At 46.1% G+C, this 17338-nt stretch overlaps 1 protein-coding gene across 3 annotated transcripts in view; it reads left to right on the forward strand.

Annotated features, from left to right (window-relative positions):
* TET1 (tet methylcytosine dioxygenase 1) overlaps positions 1-17338 on the forward strand; it is a 142328-nt gene that overhangs the window by 45949 nt on the left and 79041 nt on the right. For all 3 annotated transcript variants that reach the window (XM_006125251.5, XM_006125252.5, XM_075934927.2), the window contains 3 exons: positions 5639-8195; positions 13893-13983; positions 14842-14935. In XM_006125251.5, coding sequence (XP_006125313.3) covers positions 5639-8195; positions 13893-13983; positions 14842-14935 — 2742 coding nt within the window. The remainder of the gene's footprint in view (positions 1-5638; positions 8196-13892; positions 13984-14841; positions 14936-17338) is intronic.

Raw genomic sequence — 17338 nt, forward strand, 5'->3', positions numbered from 1 at the left:
ATTGCTTCTTTACTATATCTTGGAAAAACCTGGTCTTCCATGTCCTTTATATATTTAGAATTAATAGATCTGATTATCTCCCATCTCGTTTTTATTTATAAATTGGAAAAACACCCACAAAAACAAGCTTTCCTCTTTTTTCAACTCCTAGTTGATTTCTGACCTTTAAAGAACTATCAAAATAAGAAAATTCTCTACTTACTAAACTCACACCAAGAGTAATTAAGGCAAAAACTTTTCTGCACAAGATAAACAGAAAGTGTTTTTTAATATTGTTGCCATGATCAATCAGCTCTTTAGCCCTCACAGAGAGTGCTGGTCACAATATGTTAATGTTGGTATAGCCAATCTGTTAGCCACTTACTCGCCAGGTTCTCAGTGACACCGGATACCCAATCAGCACAGCATACTCCAACCTAGAACCCCTAAGCTCAAGCAGTCTGCTAGCTTTAGCCTCCCAAGTATCTGGCATTACAGGCAGGTGGTGCCAGCTCACCTGATGAGATTTTGCATACTATAAAAGACTAGGGCTGTTAATGTGTAATTCAGTGGTCCCCAACCTTTTGGGGCTGCTGAGCACCTGGGGGCGAGGCCACACAAGGGCCCGGGGACGGAGCCACACACGTGCCTGGGAGTGGGGCCGTGCCCAGGGGCAGGGCTGCGCACACGCCCGGGAACGGGCCACCCATACACTGCCTGCTCAGTGCTGGTGCCACCCATGCGCTGCACTCCCAGGGCAGGCGCCACTCCTGAGCCTCACACCCAGGAGCCGGCATCACCCACGCGCTGTGCGCCTGGGGCCGGTGCCGCTCCTGCGCTGCGTGCCCAGGGGCGGGGATGCCCATATGCTGCGTGCCCAGTGCCGGTGCCACCCATGCGCTGCACTCCCGGGGCTGGTGCCGCTCCTGTGCTGCACGCCCAGGAGCCGGCATCACTCCACATGCTGCATGCCTGGGGCCAGCGCCATGCCTGTGCTATGTGCCCAGAGGCGGGGCTACCCATGCACCGTGCGCCCGGGGCAGGCACAGGCCATGCACCGTGCGCCCGGGAGCAGGGCCACCTATGTGCTGCGCGCCTGGAGCTGGCGTCGCCCCTGTGCTGTGTACACGGGGCCAGCGCCACGCCTGTGCCATGCGCCCAGGGGCCGGCACCGCCCATACACTATGAGCCCGGTGCCAGCAAAGCCCTTGCGCTGTGCACCCGGGGGCGGGGCCGCCCATACACTGCGTGCCCAGGGGTTGGGGCTGCCTGTACGCCGCGTGCCCCGTGCAGGCGCCACTTCTGTGCCGCACACCTGGGGCCGGCGCCACTTCTGTGCCGCACACCTGGGGCCGGCGCCACTCCTGTGCCGCACGCCTGGGGCCGGCGCCACTCCTGTGCCATGTGCCCAGGGGCAGGGACGCTCATACGCCATGCGCCCGGGGCTGGCACAGCTGATGTACCGCGTGCCCGGGGGCAGGGCCGCCCATGTTCTGTGCGCCCAGGGGCCGGCACCGCCCGTATGCCATGCGCCCAGGGCCAGCACAACCCTTGCGCTGTGCACCCGGGGGTGGGGCCGCCCATATGCTGCGTGCCCAGGGGCTGGGGCTGCCAGTATGCCGCGTACCCGGTGCTGGTGCCACCTATGCGCTGCACTCCTGGGGCCGGCACCGCTCCTGTGCCACGTGCCCAGGGGCGGGGACGCTCATACACCACATGCCCAGGGCCGGCAGAGCCCATGTACCACGCACCCAGGGGCGGGGCCGCCCATATACCGCACTCCTGGGGCCGGCACAACCCCGTGCCCGTGGGTGGGGCTGGCGCCGATCACTCGGTGGGTGCACAGAAATGGCCTGGTAGGTGCCATGGCGCCTGCGGGCACCGCATTGGGGACCACTGTAGTTGATACACAATTAACCAATAAGCCTTGGCTTGTCTTGCATCAGAGGCAGCAAGGGAGACGGAGCAGGAGTCAGTGCCCATGAGCAGCTGGTTTTAATTAATGAACATTGGATCCGCCTTCCCTTTGCCCCCCGTGCTGCTGCTTCTGATAGAGAGGCAGCAACATAGAAGGTGAGGGGGAGGCTAGAGTCGATACGTTTGGGAAGCTGGCTTTCAAGCAGGCTTCCCGGGCATGCCGCCTGCGCGGACCCACCTGCCCCTCCACTTGCAGCCTCCTACAGAGCAGGAGCCGGTGCTGGGGGAGCCGGCTTAGAAGCCTTTGTTCGTGGTAGCCTGTGGCAGCAGCCTCTGTCCACGAGGGGTCTGAGCTCCCCACAGCCTCTGTCTGTAGTGAGCCTGGGCCTGCCACGGACAGAGGCTGGTCCATGGTAGCAGCCCCTGTCAGGTGGGGTTCAAGCTCCCCACAGACAGGAGCTCCTGCCATGCATCAGCCTCTTTCTGTGGGGAGCTTGGACCCCACCTGTAGACAACCCCCCCCCATTTTTAAGAGGTGCTCAGCAATGCTGCTTTGCATGGGGAGTTAGTTTTTAAACTGGCTTTCCTGCAGACCAGCTCCTATCTGCCACCCCATGCTGCTACCACAGATTTCATGTTATTGCACAACTATTTGGTTACACAATATCTAACATCCCTAGTAAAGACTATAATATACGTACATGCTTAATGCAGTACATGGAATTATGCGCGTGCGCAGACCACAGTGTGCATGCACTGACCGCATTGCGTGCCTGTGCCGGTTTGTAATCACAGAGGGTGTGTCTAGACTACATGGCTCCATCGATGGAGCCATGTAGATTAGACAGATCGGCAAAGGGAAATGAAGCCACGATTTAAATAATCGCGGCTTCATTTAAATTTACATGGCTGCCGCGCTGAGCCGACAAACAGCTGATCAGCTGAAAACATTGGATCCGCGCCGACCTGAAAGCCTTTTATGCCTCGTAGGATGAGGTTTACCGGGGATGTCGATAAAAGGCTTTCATTTCGACAGGGGAGCGTCCAGACTAGTGCGCTGAGTTGACAAACAGCTCATCAGCTGTTTGTCGGCTCAGCGCGGCAGCCATGTAAATTTAAATGAAGCCACGAATATTTAAATTGCAGCTTCATTTCCCTTTGCCAAACAAACAAATCTATATGGCTCCGTCGACGGAGCCATGTAGTTTAGACGTACCCTAATTGTCGAGCCCTGCTTATAACATGTGAGTTTATCTCAGTGTTTTAAAATGTTTTTCTCCTGATCCTGTGTATAATTAAAAACGCAATACTCATTAAAAGTCGAGGAGGGCTCATTGAGGCAGCTTTGAAAAAAAAATTAAATGTTTCTAATACTCTATAGAAAGTTTAGTCCTTAAAATAAGTTGTTATAGTTTAAAACTTAATTTAAAACAGGTTTATTTTTAAAATAAAAATGTATTTAATTTACATAAAAATGCAATTCAAATTAATAATACATTTCTTAATTAAAAATAAACGAGAACATCAATTTTATCAATCCTTGTCACATGCTCTTATGTTTTCTTAAATTACATGGATCCTTCTTTCATAAGGTCATAGCTTGTATGTTTCAATTAGCATTCTTCCCAATTTAGAAACATTCCAATTCCATCTAGTCACCTGACATGGTTACAGTAACATGTCATCTCAGTGAAGACACATATGTTCCTTAACAATTATTATTAGAATATGTTCTTATTTTTCCATTTTTAATTCAGTTTACTCAGCTTCATGAGAAAATGTTCAGTGGTCAGAAAGTGTTCTGCTGAGATGCAATGAAAACATTTTTGAGCCGTGTATATGTACCAATTTTCCACTTGTCATTGGGAGATCTCTACCAATTTGCCATGCAAAAGAATTTCATGATGCTCTGTTCCATTAAATGGTAAAATTCAGGCCTGTGTAAAAAGATGTGCGCAAAGCCTTATACATTTAAGGCTTACCTAAATTATGTGCTAATGCTTAAGAAGAACTGGTGGGTAGAGTTTTATCACAAGCCTTCAAAGATTTGCATGTGCTCATATTCCCCAATCCATTCATTTTCCTGCACTGAAAATGTTTTTATGCTTGATTTTTTTTATATTGTCCTTGGGCAACCCTCAAAGCAGAAGCAGTATTAAGCTGAATTCTGAGAGTTCAGACTTCTCTTAAAAGCTTTCACTCCAGATTCTGCTATCAGTTACAAAACTGTGAACTTGGGGTAGAATGTGTCCATTGTTTTAGGCAATCTGAAATTTCAGGAAGAGAGTCCTGCATTATGTCATGTAAGGACACATTTGGAAGGTTTTACTCAGTCAGTAGGACCAGATTCTTTTTATTTTAAATTAAACTCCAAAATTCTGAAGACTTGAAACTGGCACAGTGGGGGTGACCCTCCTAATACTCTCCCTAGAGTCACTATGTTGTATGATATATACTGATCAGCAGCATATACTGATACTTAATGCAACATTGAATTGGTAAAATATAGTTAATCTAAATTTGCTATAAAAGTATTTTTCCTGTTTAAATCTAAGGGGTCATCTACATGGGAAAGGTCTAAAATATAATTTAAGGTGTGACTTTAAACCAATATAGTTATACTGGTATAGCTCTCCATGTGGACACTTATTCAAGAATAAGAGTGATTTTTTGGGGGAATTAGCTATGTTGCATTTGAAGTAGTTTAAACTGGAGTGTCCACATGTGGAGTTACCCTGGTATACTGATTTAATTATACTGGTATAATTATATTGATGTAGCTGGTAAAAAATTTCTCAGGTAGACAAGCTTTTACACCTGGGATAATCAATATTTTTTTTTATCAAGGTACACATTTTTTGGTCAAGATAACAGACAAGGTCGAAACTCCAAGGAAAATAAGAATAAAATAATAGTAATATAATATGTAAATAAGATTTCAGGGTCTTTTCAAAGCATCTGGCAGTCTGGATTTGGCCAGTGGTCCACCAATTGACTACCTCTGCCTTAGACTTTAATCTCGCAATAAACTCTAGAGTAGGGATGTAGTCGACTAGTCGCTTCCCCCTGCCCTTCCTGCTTCTATCAGAAAGAGGCAGTAAGGCGGGGGGAAGAGGTGGAGGTGCTGGGGGAAACCTGTTTAAAAGCTGGTTCCACCCAGCTCCAGCTCTGTGGGTGGGGGCAGGGACACAGCGGCGGTGTTCCACCTTTGAAATGCACAAAAGTCCCTGTTGGGGCTCTTGTAAATTTCAAAGGCAGAACGCCATGTGGCATTTCTGCCTTTGAAATGTAGCAGCAGCTGAGCAGGCTTTTGCTACATTTCAAAGTGGAAGCGCTCTTATCAACTAATTGAATAGTCGATGGAAATTCCATCAACTATTCAAATAAATGCTTAATCTAATTTTAACGTCACTACTCTAGAGAAGCATAAAGTGTCTGCTAGTGTAAAGTTTATTTCAAGATTGAGGCCTGATTCTTGCTCCAGTAACACTCCTTACATATGTACTTATTGTCAGAGTAATGTATAGGGTCCTTCATATAAGTGAGAATCAAGTCCTTAGTCTTCAAATCTTCTTTTATGGATGCCTGTGTTACTGGCTCATTCTGAGCTACTCTGTTTGCTAATGCTTAATCATGGCATTCCTTACAAGCACTATGAAAGGGTTTAATTAGTGTAGGGTCAGTGCTTCTTACCTTACGTTTTAAACAGCTGATACAACTATCTTTTTGTATTGTTTTGTAGGCAGATTTAGAAAACAAACCAGTAAATGGCCTCAGACCAGAACTCATGGAATGCAGTATATGCGGTCATGGTGAAAAATACAGGGTGAAAACAAACCAGACATTGCCCTTTGAAAATGTACAGTGTAATGAAAAAGAAAGCATGACAGGCTTAGAAGCAGAGAAATGGACAGATAAGGAGAAACCATCTTTTAACGTCTATGTCAATGGAAATATCCATGAAACTGTGACAGATAATGAACACTTGAAAAATTCTGAAGACGAAAGAGCAGTCTCTCTCAGTGAGTTAGTTGAGCCAAAAAAGTTGTTTGCACAGACCATTAGAAATGGCATTAAAAATATAAATTATCCACCATCAGAATCAGATGTGTCGCTGACAAAAGTAATTGTAGAAGAAAGGACAGAGGTGACAAACAACTGCAGAGAAAGCAGCTCTCCTTCACATCAATCAAATATTACTAATCTGAATAATGTAAGCATTTTGACAACTGGTGTTTGCTGTGTTCATTCAGAAAAGCAAGGAAATGTTTCCCTGAGTCAAAAGTCAAACTGTACCTGCAAGACTTTTCAAGGATCTGACAGTTCAGTTTTGCAAACCAATTCTATTGTGGATATACAGGAAAGGTCATGTCATACACTTGTGCCTGAAAAGGAAGTCCATGTTCATGCTGAAAAAGGTGCTGTTAAAATACCAAACAAAGAGACACAACTTGAAAACCCCTCACTTCAGCCAACTTTTTTGTCCCTGATTAAAAAAAGAAACTTAACTGTAGAGCAGGTTGTTGCTATCGAAGCATTAACAAAATTATCAGAAGCCCCATTACAAGCATCTGTACCAGATGAAACAGAAAATATTGAAGATGCAGAACAAACAACGTCCCATGTACTCCGTAACTACAAAAGGGATATTTCCGGCTCTTTGACTTCTTCTACATTAAAAGAAATCAAAGAGACTTACTTACAGAATGAACAACATCTCTTGAGTCGCTGTGCTCATTCACAGAAGCAGTTTCTTAATAAGGCGGTGTTGTACAATGGCCAAAGTGCTGTTTTTGAACCCCTGGACAAATCTGTTAATACTACCAGTGGATCATACAGATCACATACATCCCGAAGAGATACCAAATCTTTATCTGTTTCAGTACCTAATGCAAAGTTATCTTCGGGATATTCTGCCAAGAAAAACTCCCTATATGATAAAGTTACCATTGCTGCATGTTCCAACAATTCACATAATGCCCATCAAACAAGTGGCAATTTGGAGATTCTGAGCCAGTTTGACAAAAACATAGCTTATAATGATCTGAACTTGAAAAATAATTTTATAATGAAGGAAGGAGGAATTCACAGCCAGGATGAAGAAGATGTAGCTACACAGTTAACTCAACTTGCAGCAATAATTGAATCAAATCAGACAAGTCCAGAGCAGAAGAATGATGTAAAGACATCACTTCTCAGTCTGTTATCACATGAGATTCAACCAAAACATAACCAGGACCAGTGCCTATTGAAGAAAAAACAGTCTGTTTTTATAAGGAACAATTATAGCTCATTGTTAGTAAAGCAAAACCAGCCAACACACAAAAAAGGGAAAACTATACCATGGAAACAAAGGCACAAAAAGAAGTCTCAAGTACCAGACTATCAACAAAATAATCAAAAACAGCAAGAACAGTTGGCATACCAGCATAGTGAGTTGCAGGACATTTGGATATCATCAAAACCTCTTGGTCGTACCATGCCGCGGGATTTGAAAATAGCTGCATCAGAAAAAAAATCTTCCAGAACCAAAGTACAGAAGGCACTGAATCAAAACACTTCATCATCACAACAAAAAACTAGATTATTTCTTCCACAAACTCAGATAAAAATCCATAGGTATCTACCCGAGATACCGTGGGAGAAAACAAAAGACAGATTGTTTGGCTGTGAAGTAGTAGGCGAGCACATCAAAACTGAAGGCTGCAGTGATACACTAAGTATTGATCCACTGAAAAGTGACATTGTTGTTACCTCTTCACAATTCAATGGCCTAATCTCCAATAATCCTATAGTTTCACAGCTTAAAACAGAATTGTGTTCAAACAGACCAAGTGAAAATGTGCAGATGTTTACAGAAAAATATAACAATTCTCAGGTACAGCAAACAATGAATGTGATTCAGATGCATCCCTTGCCTCAAACACTTAATCAGTCTAACCAGAGAGCTCATGAGAAATCTGATGAAGATCAAGCAAATTTTCAGCAGAATGCTACAGAACAACAGCTGGGTCAGAAGCTACAAACACTCCCAGTTTCCTGTTGTGAGGCCCATTTACCACACACAGTAGAAACTCTCAGGAATATAGATTGTGCAGGTGAAATTACAGTTGTAACATCAACCAGTTCTGGTACTGAAACTCCCCAGGGTATAGGTGACTTGGGATGTTCTCCAGCAAAGAATACACTCAGCAGTTTTCTTGAATCTCCTATGAAGTTCCTAGACACTCCTACAAAAAATCTGATTGATACACCTACAAAAAAAGGACAGTCTGAATTTCCAGTCTGTGACTGTGTTGGTAAGTGCCTATTAGGTAATTTTTGCATGTACCTTTCCAATAACATATATTCACATCACTTCATAGGAGGAAGCACCCTTTTAATATTTGTATATGCAGACCCCTGTCTCCAGGAGGGTCATTGTTTGCCACGTAGTGTGCAATTAGGAATCAAGGGGAGGGACACACTTCTCCCCCCACCTCATCCAGTGGTGGGTAATTTCAGTGAAGTGATTTTATGGGCTTTCTCTGCCTTTCAAATGGTGTATTTCAGATCACCAGATCAGTGATTTCTGTGTGTTGAAGAGTTCAGTGGGTATATAAAGGTGAACAGGAAGGTCAGGGGAGATATTTCCTCATCCCTGTAGTTAACAGGAATGTAAAAATGGTTTTAAAAAGCAACCGTGTAACCATTAAAAATCCTAGCGGTTACACGCTTCAGACTCTGTAGTATAAAGGTTATTCTGCAGAGCCCACTGCACAGTTGGCTCTCCTGGCAGCACTGCTGGCAGCTAGAAGCTGGCTTTTGGCGCACACACTGGCTCCCAGCTCCCAGTCCCTCTTATGGGGAGCTGGCTGCACTGTGGGCTCTGCAGCACAGGCTTATTACTGTAGAGCCTGCAGCATGGGGCAGCAGCCAAAGTCGGCCTGTGAAGAATGTAACTGTATTGGAAGCCAATAAGCTGATGCTTATCAATTAGCCATTTAAACAGTTAAAGTAGTTAAGGGCCATCTTCCCACCTCTTGCCTTTGTCACCACTGGCTTGGGGCATGGGTGTGGGCTCTAGTTCATCATTCTTTATTTTCAAATCAGGAAGGAATTTCCACCTGGTGACAGACTGGCCAGGATCTAGGAATTTTTTTGTTTTCCTCTGAATACTGTGAAAGGTTGACAACATTTATAACTAGTATTGAGGTAGGGCACAGATATGACGCCTTTAGTGGTGGTCCTTATAACTGGTTTGACACAATTTTGGTGGGAGTCCTTCCAGAAGGATTATGAATGTCTTTTATCCCAGAGTCTGAGGTAGAACGAGGGAGATGATGCTAAAGGCATAACAGGTTCTACCTATGGTGTGGTACCTTGATGCCTTAAAATAGACACGGGACATCCTCAGAGGATGAAGCTGACTCTTTAGCGGTATGTCTACACAGCAATGTTGGCACTCAAGCACTAGGAACGTGGTACACTGTGGGCAAATTCTACTGTCATGCTGTTTCCCTAACTCTGGTGGTTCTGTTGATGGGATTTAGGTGCCCATAATGATCCCATAAGTACATAAACTGCATAATCAGCTTCTTTAGTGGCTATCTCAGTAGAATGACTGCAGTTTGAGAAGGCCTTTTATTCTGAACTACAGTATAATCTGGGAACTGGGCTTTCCGCCTCTGTGTCAAGTCGCACTGGCAGGAAAATGTTCTGAGGCAAAGGCAGGGGGGCACAAAGGGACTTGGGCCTAACAACATTGTCAGGGGGAGGGGCCAGCAGCCAGTAACCAGTGTGCAGAGCCATCCTGTCCATTGGATATTTTGGTTCAATTACCCCAGGCTATGCACTTTGGGGAGCCCTCTGGGGCTCAGGGTGGCCCAGGGGACTATTGAGGGGCCTGACACTGGCAGTATGAGTTGAGCCCACCCCAACACTCACCAGTGGTGGGAAGCAGTGGAGTTGGAGTGGGAGCAGGGCATGGTGGAAAGAGGTGGGGTCTAGGATAGAGAAGGGGTTCTCCTGGCTCCTGCACCTTCCTAGGGACAGCCCTCCCCAGGCTAGGAGTGGTACAGGGAGGAGTCATATGATGTGGCTGCTGTCCCTCCACAGCAGTTGCCTATGTTCTGAGGGTAACTAGAACATCAGTCTCTGGGGTGTCGAACTTTTAACATGAAACTTAGCAATTCTTAATTTTTTAAATGGAATGTTCAATCAAGGCTTTGGTTTGGTTTGTGTTTTATTTATTTTTGTTTGTTCTGAAAACTATATTTTATGTCAAATTTCAAAAGAAAAATGCACACAGACACCAGCGTAGCAGCTCCCGGCTATGGATCAGCGAAGTGCATCCCTTGGGTTTGGGGTACCGTGTGCTTCAATACATGGCCCCCACGAAGCCTTATTGCTGATCCCGTCCCACTCTTGGGTAAAGGATCCCCAAGAGAGAGTAAGGAAGTTTTAGGGTTGGGTTCCCTGTTCACTGTCCTTACATTGCATACTACCGAGGCACATCTACATGCCAAACCCCAGAAGGACAGGGGCTTCCCAAGAGCAATGGACAGAAAGCCAAGCAGGACCCAGCAGCTGCCCTGCAGGTAGAGGGAAGAGTAGAGCACCTGGCTCAACATAGCTGGGCAGGGATGTCTGTCAGCATTCTGGAAGGTGGGAGACACCTCCTGCCTATTAGCTTTGCTCCCTTCTTCGGGCACTCTCTATGCAGCAGTGAGGGGGAACTAGAGCAGGAAGAGGATGCACACTCAGCTAGACAGTAACGGTGCTCCTATTTGCACTAGCCTCCTGCAGCACTGCTTCTGTCTCCATGCAGAATTCCAGGATACAGCTAGAAGGCTTCTGGGAGCCAAGTTAAGCCAAGGCTATGTGCACACAGGAAAGCAATAGGACTTGGAACACAGGTCCCAGCTTAGTATGGCTCAGAGCCTCTAGCTTTGCAACGTCTTGGGACCCTGGGTCTGAGTCTTAGGTTAGAATATTGATGTGTGGATGCAAGATGCATTTTGCCTGAGCCTCAGGTCACACTTCTGGGTAGACATATCCTACATGGGGTAATATTGTGAGTAGGGATTGTGGTGGGAAAGGACTGTAGTCCATAGGTCACTGGGGACCCCATAGGTCTTCAAGGCTTACCGTGAAAGTACACCTTCAGGACTTAGAAAGGCCAAGGAATAAAGCTGGGCGGGGGAAGGGGGGTAGGTGGGTAGATAAAGGTAACTTCAGTTCATGGAGAATTTCAATATTTTGAAATACTCCCTCCCCACATTTTAAATTCTCTACAAAAGGGGCAGAAGTCTCTGAGTGTCTGCTTGGTAGGGCTGCCTTGGAGCCAGGAATTCCCTGCTCTCTGGGCTTTGTGTACAGTAGAACGTTTGTCAGTCAGGGGTGTGAAAAAGTGCCCCTTGGCTGACCTAAGTTTTACCAACAACAGCACTGGTACACACCATCTCTGTGATGGCGGAACAAATGCTGCTGCCACTCATTGGGAGTGGTTTAACTGTGGGAGCAAGAGAGCTCTCTTCCATCAGCATAGAGCGGCTATACAGGAGACCTTACAGTGACAAAGTTGCAGTGGTACAGCTGTAACACTGTAAGATCTATAGTGTAGACATAACCTGGGAGAGTCTACCTGGCAGATTGATCCTGGGAGCCCAGGGAGACTAGGAGCCAAGCAGGTGAACTGGGAGGAATTTAGGTAGATTTACATTGGAATCAAACTGTCACCACAGAACATTGCAATTTTGACAAACTGACAAATTTTGACAGAAAGATGTTTCATTGGACTGTTTCTAACCACCTGTAACAGGTAATTGTTTCAGTACAGGTGTGGCATCAAAAAGAGTTCAGTAAAGTTCTGGTTAGCAGCCTTCAGAATAAACATGGTGTTAGTTTTTCTGACTCTGCTTAGTTGGTGGTATCAATCATATATAGTTGTCTAATTTTTTTACTCTCAAAATTCTAAGGTGACAAAGATTAAGGGCGTATCTACAGCAGGGGTGGGCAAAAGGGCCTCCTTGGGCTGGATGTGGCCTACCAAGCGGGTGGATTCGGCCCGCACAGGCCCTGCTGCTCCCCTGCCCCCAGGCCAATTAGGACTTGGGGGCGTGGGAAGCGCACGAAGTTTCCTCCACCCTGCCAGAAGCTTGAGGCAGTTTGAAGTGCTGAGCGCTCCTGGCAGAGCAGGAGGAGACTTCATGCACTTCCCCACCTGAGTGTGATTAGCTTGAGTGTGGGAGGAGCGTGCGATGTTTCCTCTGCCCTACCTGCACCCTGCAAGGAGCACGCAGCAGTTTTCTAAGTGCCGCGTGCTCCTCGCAGGGTGGGGGCAGGGCAGAGGAAGCTTCGTGCAGCTTCTCTACCCCAGGCTCTGGTTGGCTTGGGGGTGGGGGGAGCATGTGAAGCCTCCTCCTGCCCTGCCAGGAGCATGTGGCACTTTGAAGTGCTGTGCTCTCCTCGCAGGGCGGGGGAAACTTCGTGTGCTCCCCCACCCCAAAGCTCTGATTGGCCTGGGTGTGGGGGAGTGTGCGAAGCCTCTTCCTGCTCTGCCAGGGGCATGGGTGCTTAGTGGGAAGGGGGGGGGCAAAGGGGCTCCCTCACCCTCAGACCAATCATGGTCTGTGGGTGGGGAAGCCCGGAAGCATCCTGGCCCCACCTCTTCTGGGGTGGCCCGGGACCACTTCAAAAATTGTTAAGGTGGCCCCCAGCCAAAAATTATTGCCCACCACTGATGAATAGGAACAATTAGTTTGCTGAATGTTGGGATGTAAATCTAACCTGCAATAGTCTATCCATGCTTGTGGACTCTGTTAATGTGCATTATCAGTTTATTGATTAGTTCATTTTCAAAGAGGACTAGATCAGAGCACATTAACAAACTTAATGTGCATTAGCACGGTCTACACAGTCTGTGACAGGTTAGTGCAAGGTAGAAGCATACCTCAGCTTCTGTGAACTAGGGATGTTCAATATCGGTTAATTGAATAGTCGATTAACCTCATGCATTCTTATTGGTTACTTGACTATTCTATAGTCTCTGGGGTGGGGCCAGCAGCTAGTGCACTCCAGCCCCACTCCTGAGGAGCCCCCTGCCATTCTGCACTGCTGCCTCTACATTAGTCAGCAGCGTGGGGTGCAAAAAGGAGCGGGTCTGCGAGGGGAGCCAGTTTAAAAACCATCTGATACAGAGGCAGCAGCAGCCCCTGTCGGGGAAGGGGGAGGGAGCGGGTGGGAGGGTCTGGGCTGCCTGCCCACCTGGCTCTCAATACACTTTAAATGCAGAGCCTCAGCAGGGGTACGTCCTGGACCCAGCACAAACCAGGACTGAGCCAAGCTGCTGGCCAGCCTGCTAAAAAATTTACTGGCAAGGGATGGGGGAATGCGTGTAGTCTGTACCATTAATCTATAAGCTTTTGCTTAACACTTAATTGACTACACTATTACATCCCTACTGTGAATTAACTCAGATCAGACAAAAAATATGTGCATTGAGGCTGTCTTATCCTAATCTCAAAATTCTGATCTTGTGATTAAAGCACCAAGTAGATAGTTAAGAGATCTATGTCTTATTCCTAGTTCTGCATCAGGTTCTTATATGACTCTGGGTTTAACTTCCCTGAGCTTTAGTTATCCTGTGTCTCAAATGAAGTAAGAAAACTTCCCTATTCCACAGGAGTATTGTGAAACTTAATTCATAAATATTTATGAATGTTTTAAGTCTTAGATAGTAAGTGCTGTAGAACTACAAAATGTTATTGTTATTCTTAATTGATTTATTTATAAAGACAAGGAAAAAATATATCATCAGGTTACTGGAAGGAGTGCAAATTTCTCAAAGGTTGCATTTTATTGCTCCTTTAAGCAAAGGCCTATACATATTGCTATTTATTAATCATGATTAGAGTCTTTAAAATTGAATGCATTTAATTCCAGGAATAATTCTGAGACAAACTTGTGTGGCTATTTTGTAAATGCCAAATACATTTTTCTCATCATTTCTGCAGAACAAATTATAGAGAAAGATGAAGGCCCATATTATACACACCTTGGGACAGGACCAAATGTTGCTGCTGTCAGAGAAATAATGGAGAACAGGTGAGAAAAATCAGTTCACCATACAGTGATAAAAGTGATTTATTGTATAGACATAAACTAAGAAAATAATATGGTATAGCTGAGTTTCTAATTGGCCTTTGCTTGCCTTCGCTTCTTTCCCTCCCCCCGCAATAGTTATTAGTACCACACTTCCTCATTCTGATGTATATGGACAAAAAGTGTTTGTAACATTGTGTGCACACCTGTTATTTCAAATACATTTGAAATAATGGGCGTCTTACTCCAGGTTCCTGTAAACCTCATTGAATAAGGAAGACACCGGAATAGCGCTTATTTTGAAATTTGGGACTGCATACACAGCACCAAATTTTGAAAGAGGCTATCTTGAAATAAGCTATGCAATTTGCGTAGCTCAAATTGCATAGCTTATTTTGAGCTACACGCGACTGTGTAGACATACCCAAATAGTGCATCAATACCAAATGTTGTAAGTTTTTTAGAGCAAAACTAATTGTAGGGCCCACTCATGCCAAATTATGAGTCTTTTGAACTCCCATGGAAGTTAAGATTTGGTTCTCAAAAGCCCTTTGGGAAGGCAAACAAATATAAATAAGCAATCAAAATAAGAGAGAATAATTTATAAAACACATCCTCTACATACTGAAATAAAAAAGATCTGTATTTCCAAAATCACGCAATGCTAGCAGCAGTAGTCTGTTGGGGAGAAAGAAAGGAGGATTTCAAGGTAATATTTGCAGAAATATTAAGTGAAAAAAAGTATTTTTTCACATTATAAAATAGATAAATATTTTGCTTCTCTTCAGTTTCCAGTTTAAACTTCTAACAAGTGTTAAAAAGGAGTGCAATTTATATTCATAGCATTTTTATTTTATGCAGGTATGGCGCAAAAGGGAGTGCTGTAAGAATAGAGGTAGTAGTTTATACAGGCAAGGAAGGAAAAAGCTCTCAGGGGTGTCCGATTGCCAAATGGGTAAGTTTTTCTGTTACAGTAGTGGAATTCTGTTTTGTGTGTTTAAATTATGACTTTTTTGTTTTGCAGCATAAATAGCACCTGATGCTTGTTTGAATATCTAGTTCTTCACAAATATATCCTACTTATTTTAGCTGAGGAAAATTTACACTTGTGGTATCTTTTTATATTTTTAAGCTCTGGTTCTTTTTGTCATAATGAGTTTACACTACACACAGCTGCTTAAAGAAGAAGTGACCAAATTAACAACAGGAGCATCGTGACAGTGTTTGGAAGGAAGAGTCCTAGTGAACAAAGTTACTGTGACTAAATGAGATAAAGGAAGGCATGGTTGTTCAGGAGAGATTGAAAGCTATGCAATGACATTTTAAAACCACCTTTCAGTTCTGTGAGTGCCTGAAGATAATAAAGAAAGTGTGGTGGATGCAGATAAAGAAGTGCAGCTTTGAGATACCATGACACTCCTTACCATCTTTGAAGAAGAGAATTCTGTTCTCAGAAATGTAGATGCTATGGCGTTTAGTTTTTATCCTATGTCTTGTATCACTTATTGTTTCATGGGGCCAGGAAATGAGGTAACAGAGGCAAGCTACAGGAAGACACTATGAGAGAATTAATTGTCTTTATTCTTGTTGGAACAATTGATATAGGCAGAAGTCTTGCAACTAGGTTTTGGAAATCTGAATGGAGGTGGTTTTAGAAAGATTACATAATCTTAAATATCATAATGAAAATCAGAGGTAGATTTAGAAAGTAATTTTGTAGTTGAAGTGGTGAAGGTAAATATAACGTATATAATATATATGAATATATATATTTTAGAGATTTATTAGTCTGTCTGAGAGTCCATCTGCATGTCTCTCTGCGAGTCTGTTTGTTAAGAACTCCTCCAAAACAGAAAGAGCTAGGACCACCAAATTTGGTATGCAACTTCCTCTTACCCTAACTTAAAGCAAGGACATGGTTTGGTTGTACCAGGAAAACCGGTAATGCCATGAATGGGACTGTTATTCATAACATGGAAAGGGGTGGGCACAGAGAGGAGGGATGTAAGACTGAGAGTAGCCACTGGGAGCAGAGCTCCCTTGGGGTGAGCATTATGCAGAGAGACCATTTGGGACAGCCAAACCACCAAGAGAGTGGCCAGCAGGGCTGAGGCTAAATTCTAAACCAGGAGTGGGAAAAAGAGCCTCTGCAGGCTGGATCCAGCTCACCAAGCAGTTGGACCCGGGCTGCGGAGGCCCTGCTGCTCCCCCGCCCCCAGGCCAATTAGGACTTAGGGGCGGGGGAGCGCGCAAAGCCTCCTCCCGCCCTGCCAGGAGCATGTGGCACTTTGATGCACTGTGCACTACTCGCAGGGCGGGGGGAGGGAGCAAAGGAGGCTACATGCGCTCCCCCGCCCCCAGGCCAATCAGGGAGCTGCATGAAGCTTCCTTCACCCTGCCCCAGCCCTGCGAGGAGGCTTCCTGCGCTCCCCCTCCCCAGGTCCCGATTGGCCTGGGAGTGGGAGAGCATGCCAAGCCTCTTCCAGGGCATGGGTGCCTAGTGGGAAGGGGGGGCAAAGGTGCTCCTCCAGGCCATAATTGGGGTGGGGTAGCCACGCTCCTTTCTGTTTAGGCCCCCCCGGGCACCCCTGTTCTAAACCCTTCTCCTCACCCCAACCCTGGCCCTTGGTCACAGTGCCAGAGGAGCTGGGGCTTGCCATCTTGCCTGCCACGAGACTAGATAAGTAGTCCCTTTGCCACCAACCCCCTTGCTGGGACTAGGGACGTGAACGACTAGTCGCTCTCCCCCCCACCCCCGAGAACCTGAAGGCTAAGGGGAGGGAGTCGCTAGCCTGCAGACCAGTGGAAGGTCCTGGTGCCTCTCCCACCGATAGACATCCTAAAGGCTGCGGTGGGTGGGGACATGGGAAGCTGTGGCTGGCTCCTGGAGCCTGCCGCCCCCACAAAGAGCCTGTACGCTTGGGGCAGATCCTGGAGTCTAACCTCCTGGACAGCCTGCAGGCAGCAGGTGAGGAGCTACTGAAGGCCAACCAACCCGGGGCCTGGCTTCCCCCGATTCCTGAGGCAGCCTGCAGACCATGGTGGGTGGAGTGCTGCAGGCTGGCCCCAGCAGCCCTGGCCCCCCAGGAGGCGTCACTGTAGGGCAGCGCAGCCCCAGCCTCCCAAGAGGAGCTCCTGGTCAGGGAGTGCAACTCTGGCCCGCTGAGGCTCCACCAAAGCAGCACCACCCTTGCCACCACAGGTGGCCCTGATTAGCTCTCTGCTTCCCAGCCTCCCAGCCCCCTGGCCTGAGTCCTCTCATCCCTCCTATCCAGTTCCAAGGCCATTGCTCCAGCTAAGAAGACTAGGCTGCATACCCAGAAGCCATCAAGTAAACAGCTTCGATTGGCACTGGCAC

This window comes from Pelodiscus sinensis, chromosome 8, assembly GCF_052426305.1.
Source record: "Pelodiscus sinensis isolate ZL-2025 chromosome 8, ASM5242630v1, whole genome shotgun sequence".
In the NCBI taxonomy this organism is placed as follows: domain Eukaryota; kingdom Metazoa; phylum Chordata; order Testudines; family Trionychidae; genus Pelodiscus; species Pelodiscus sinensis.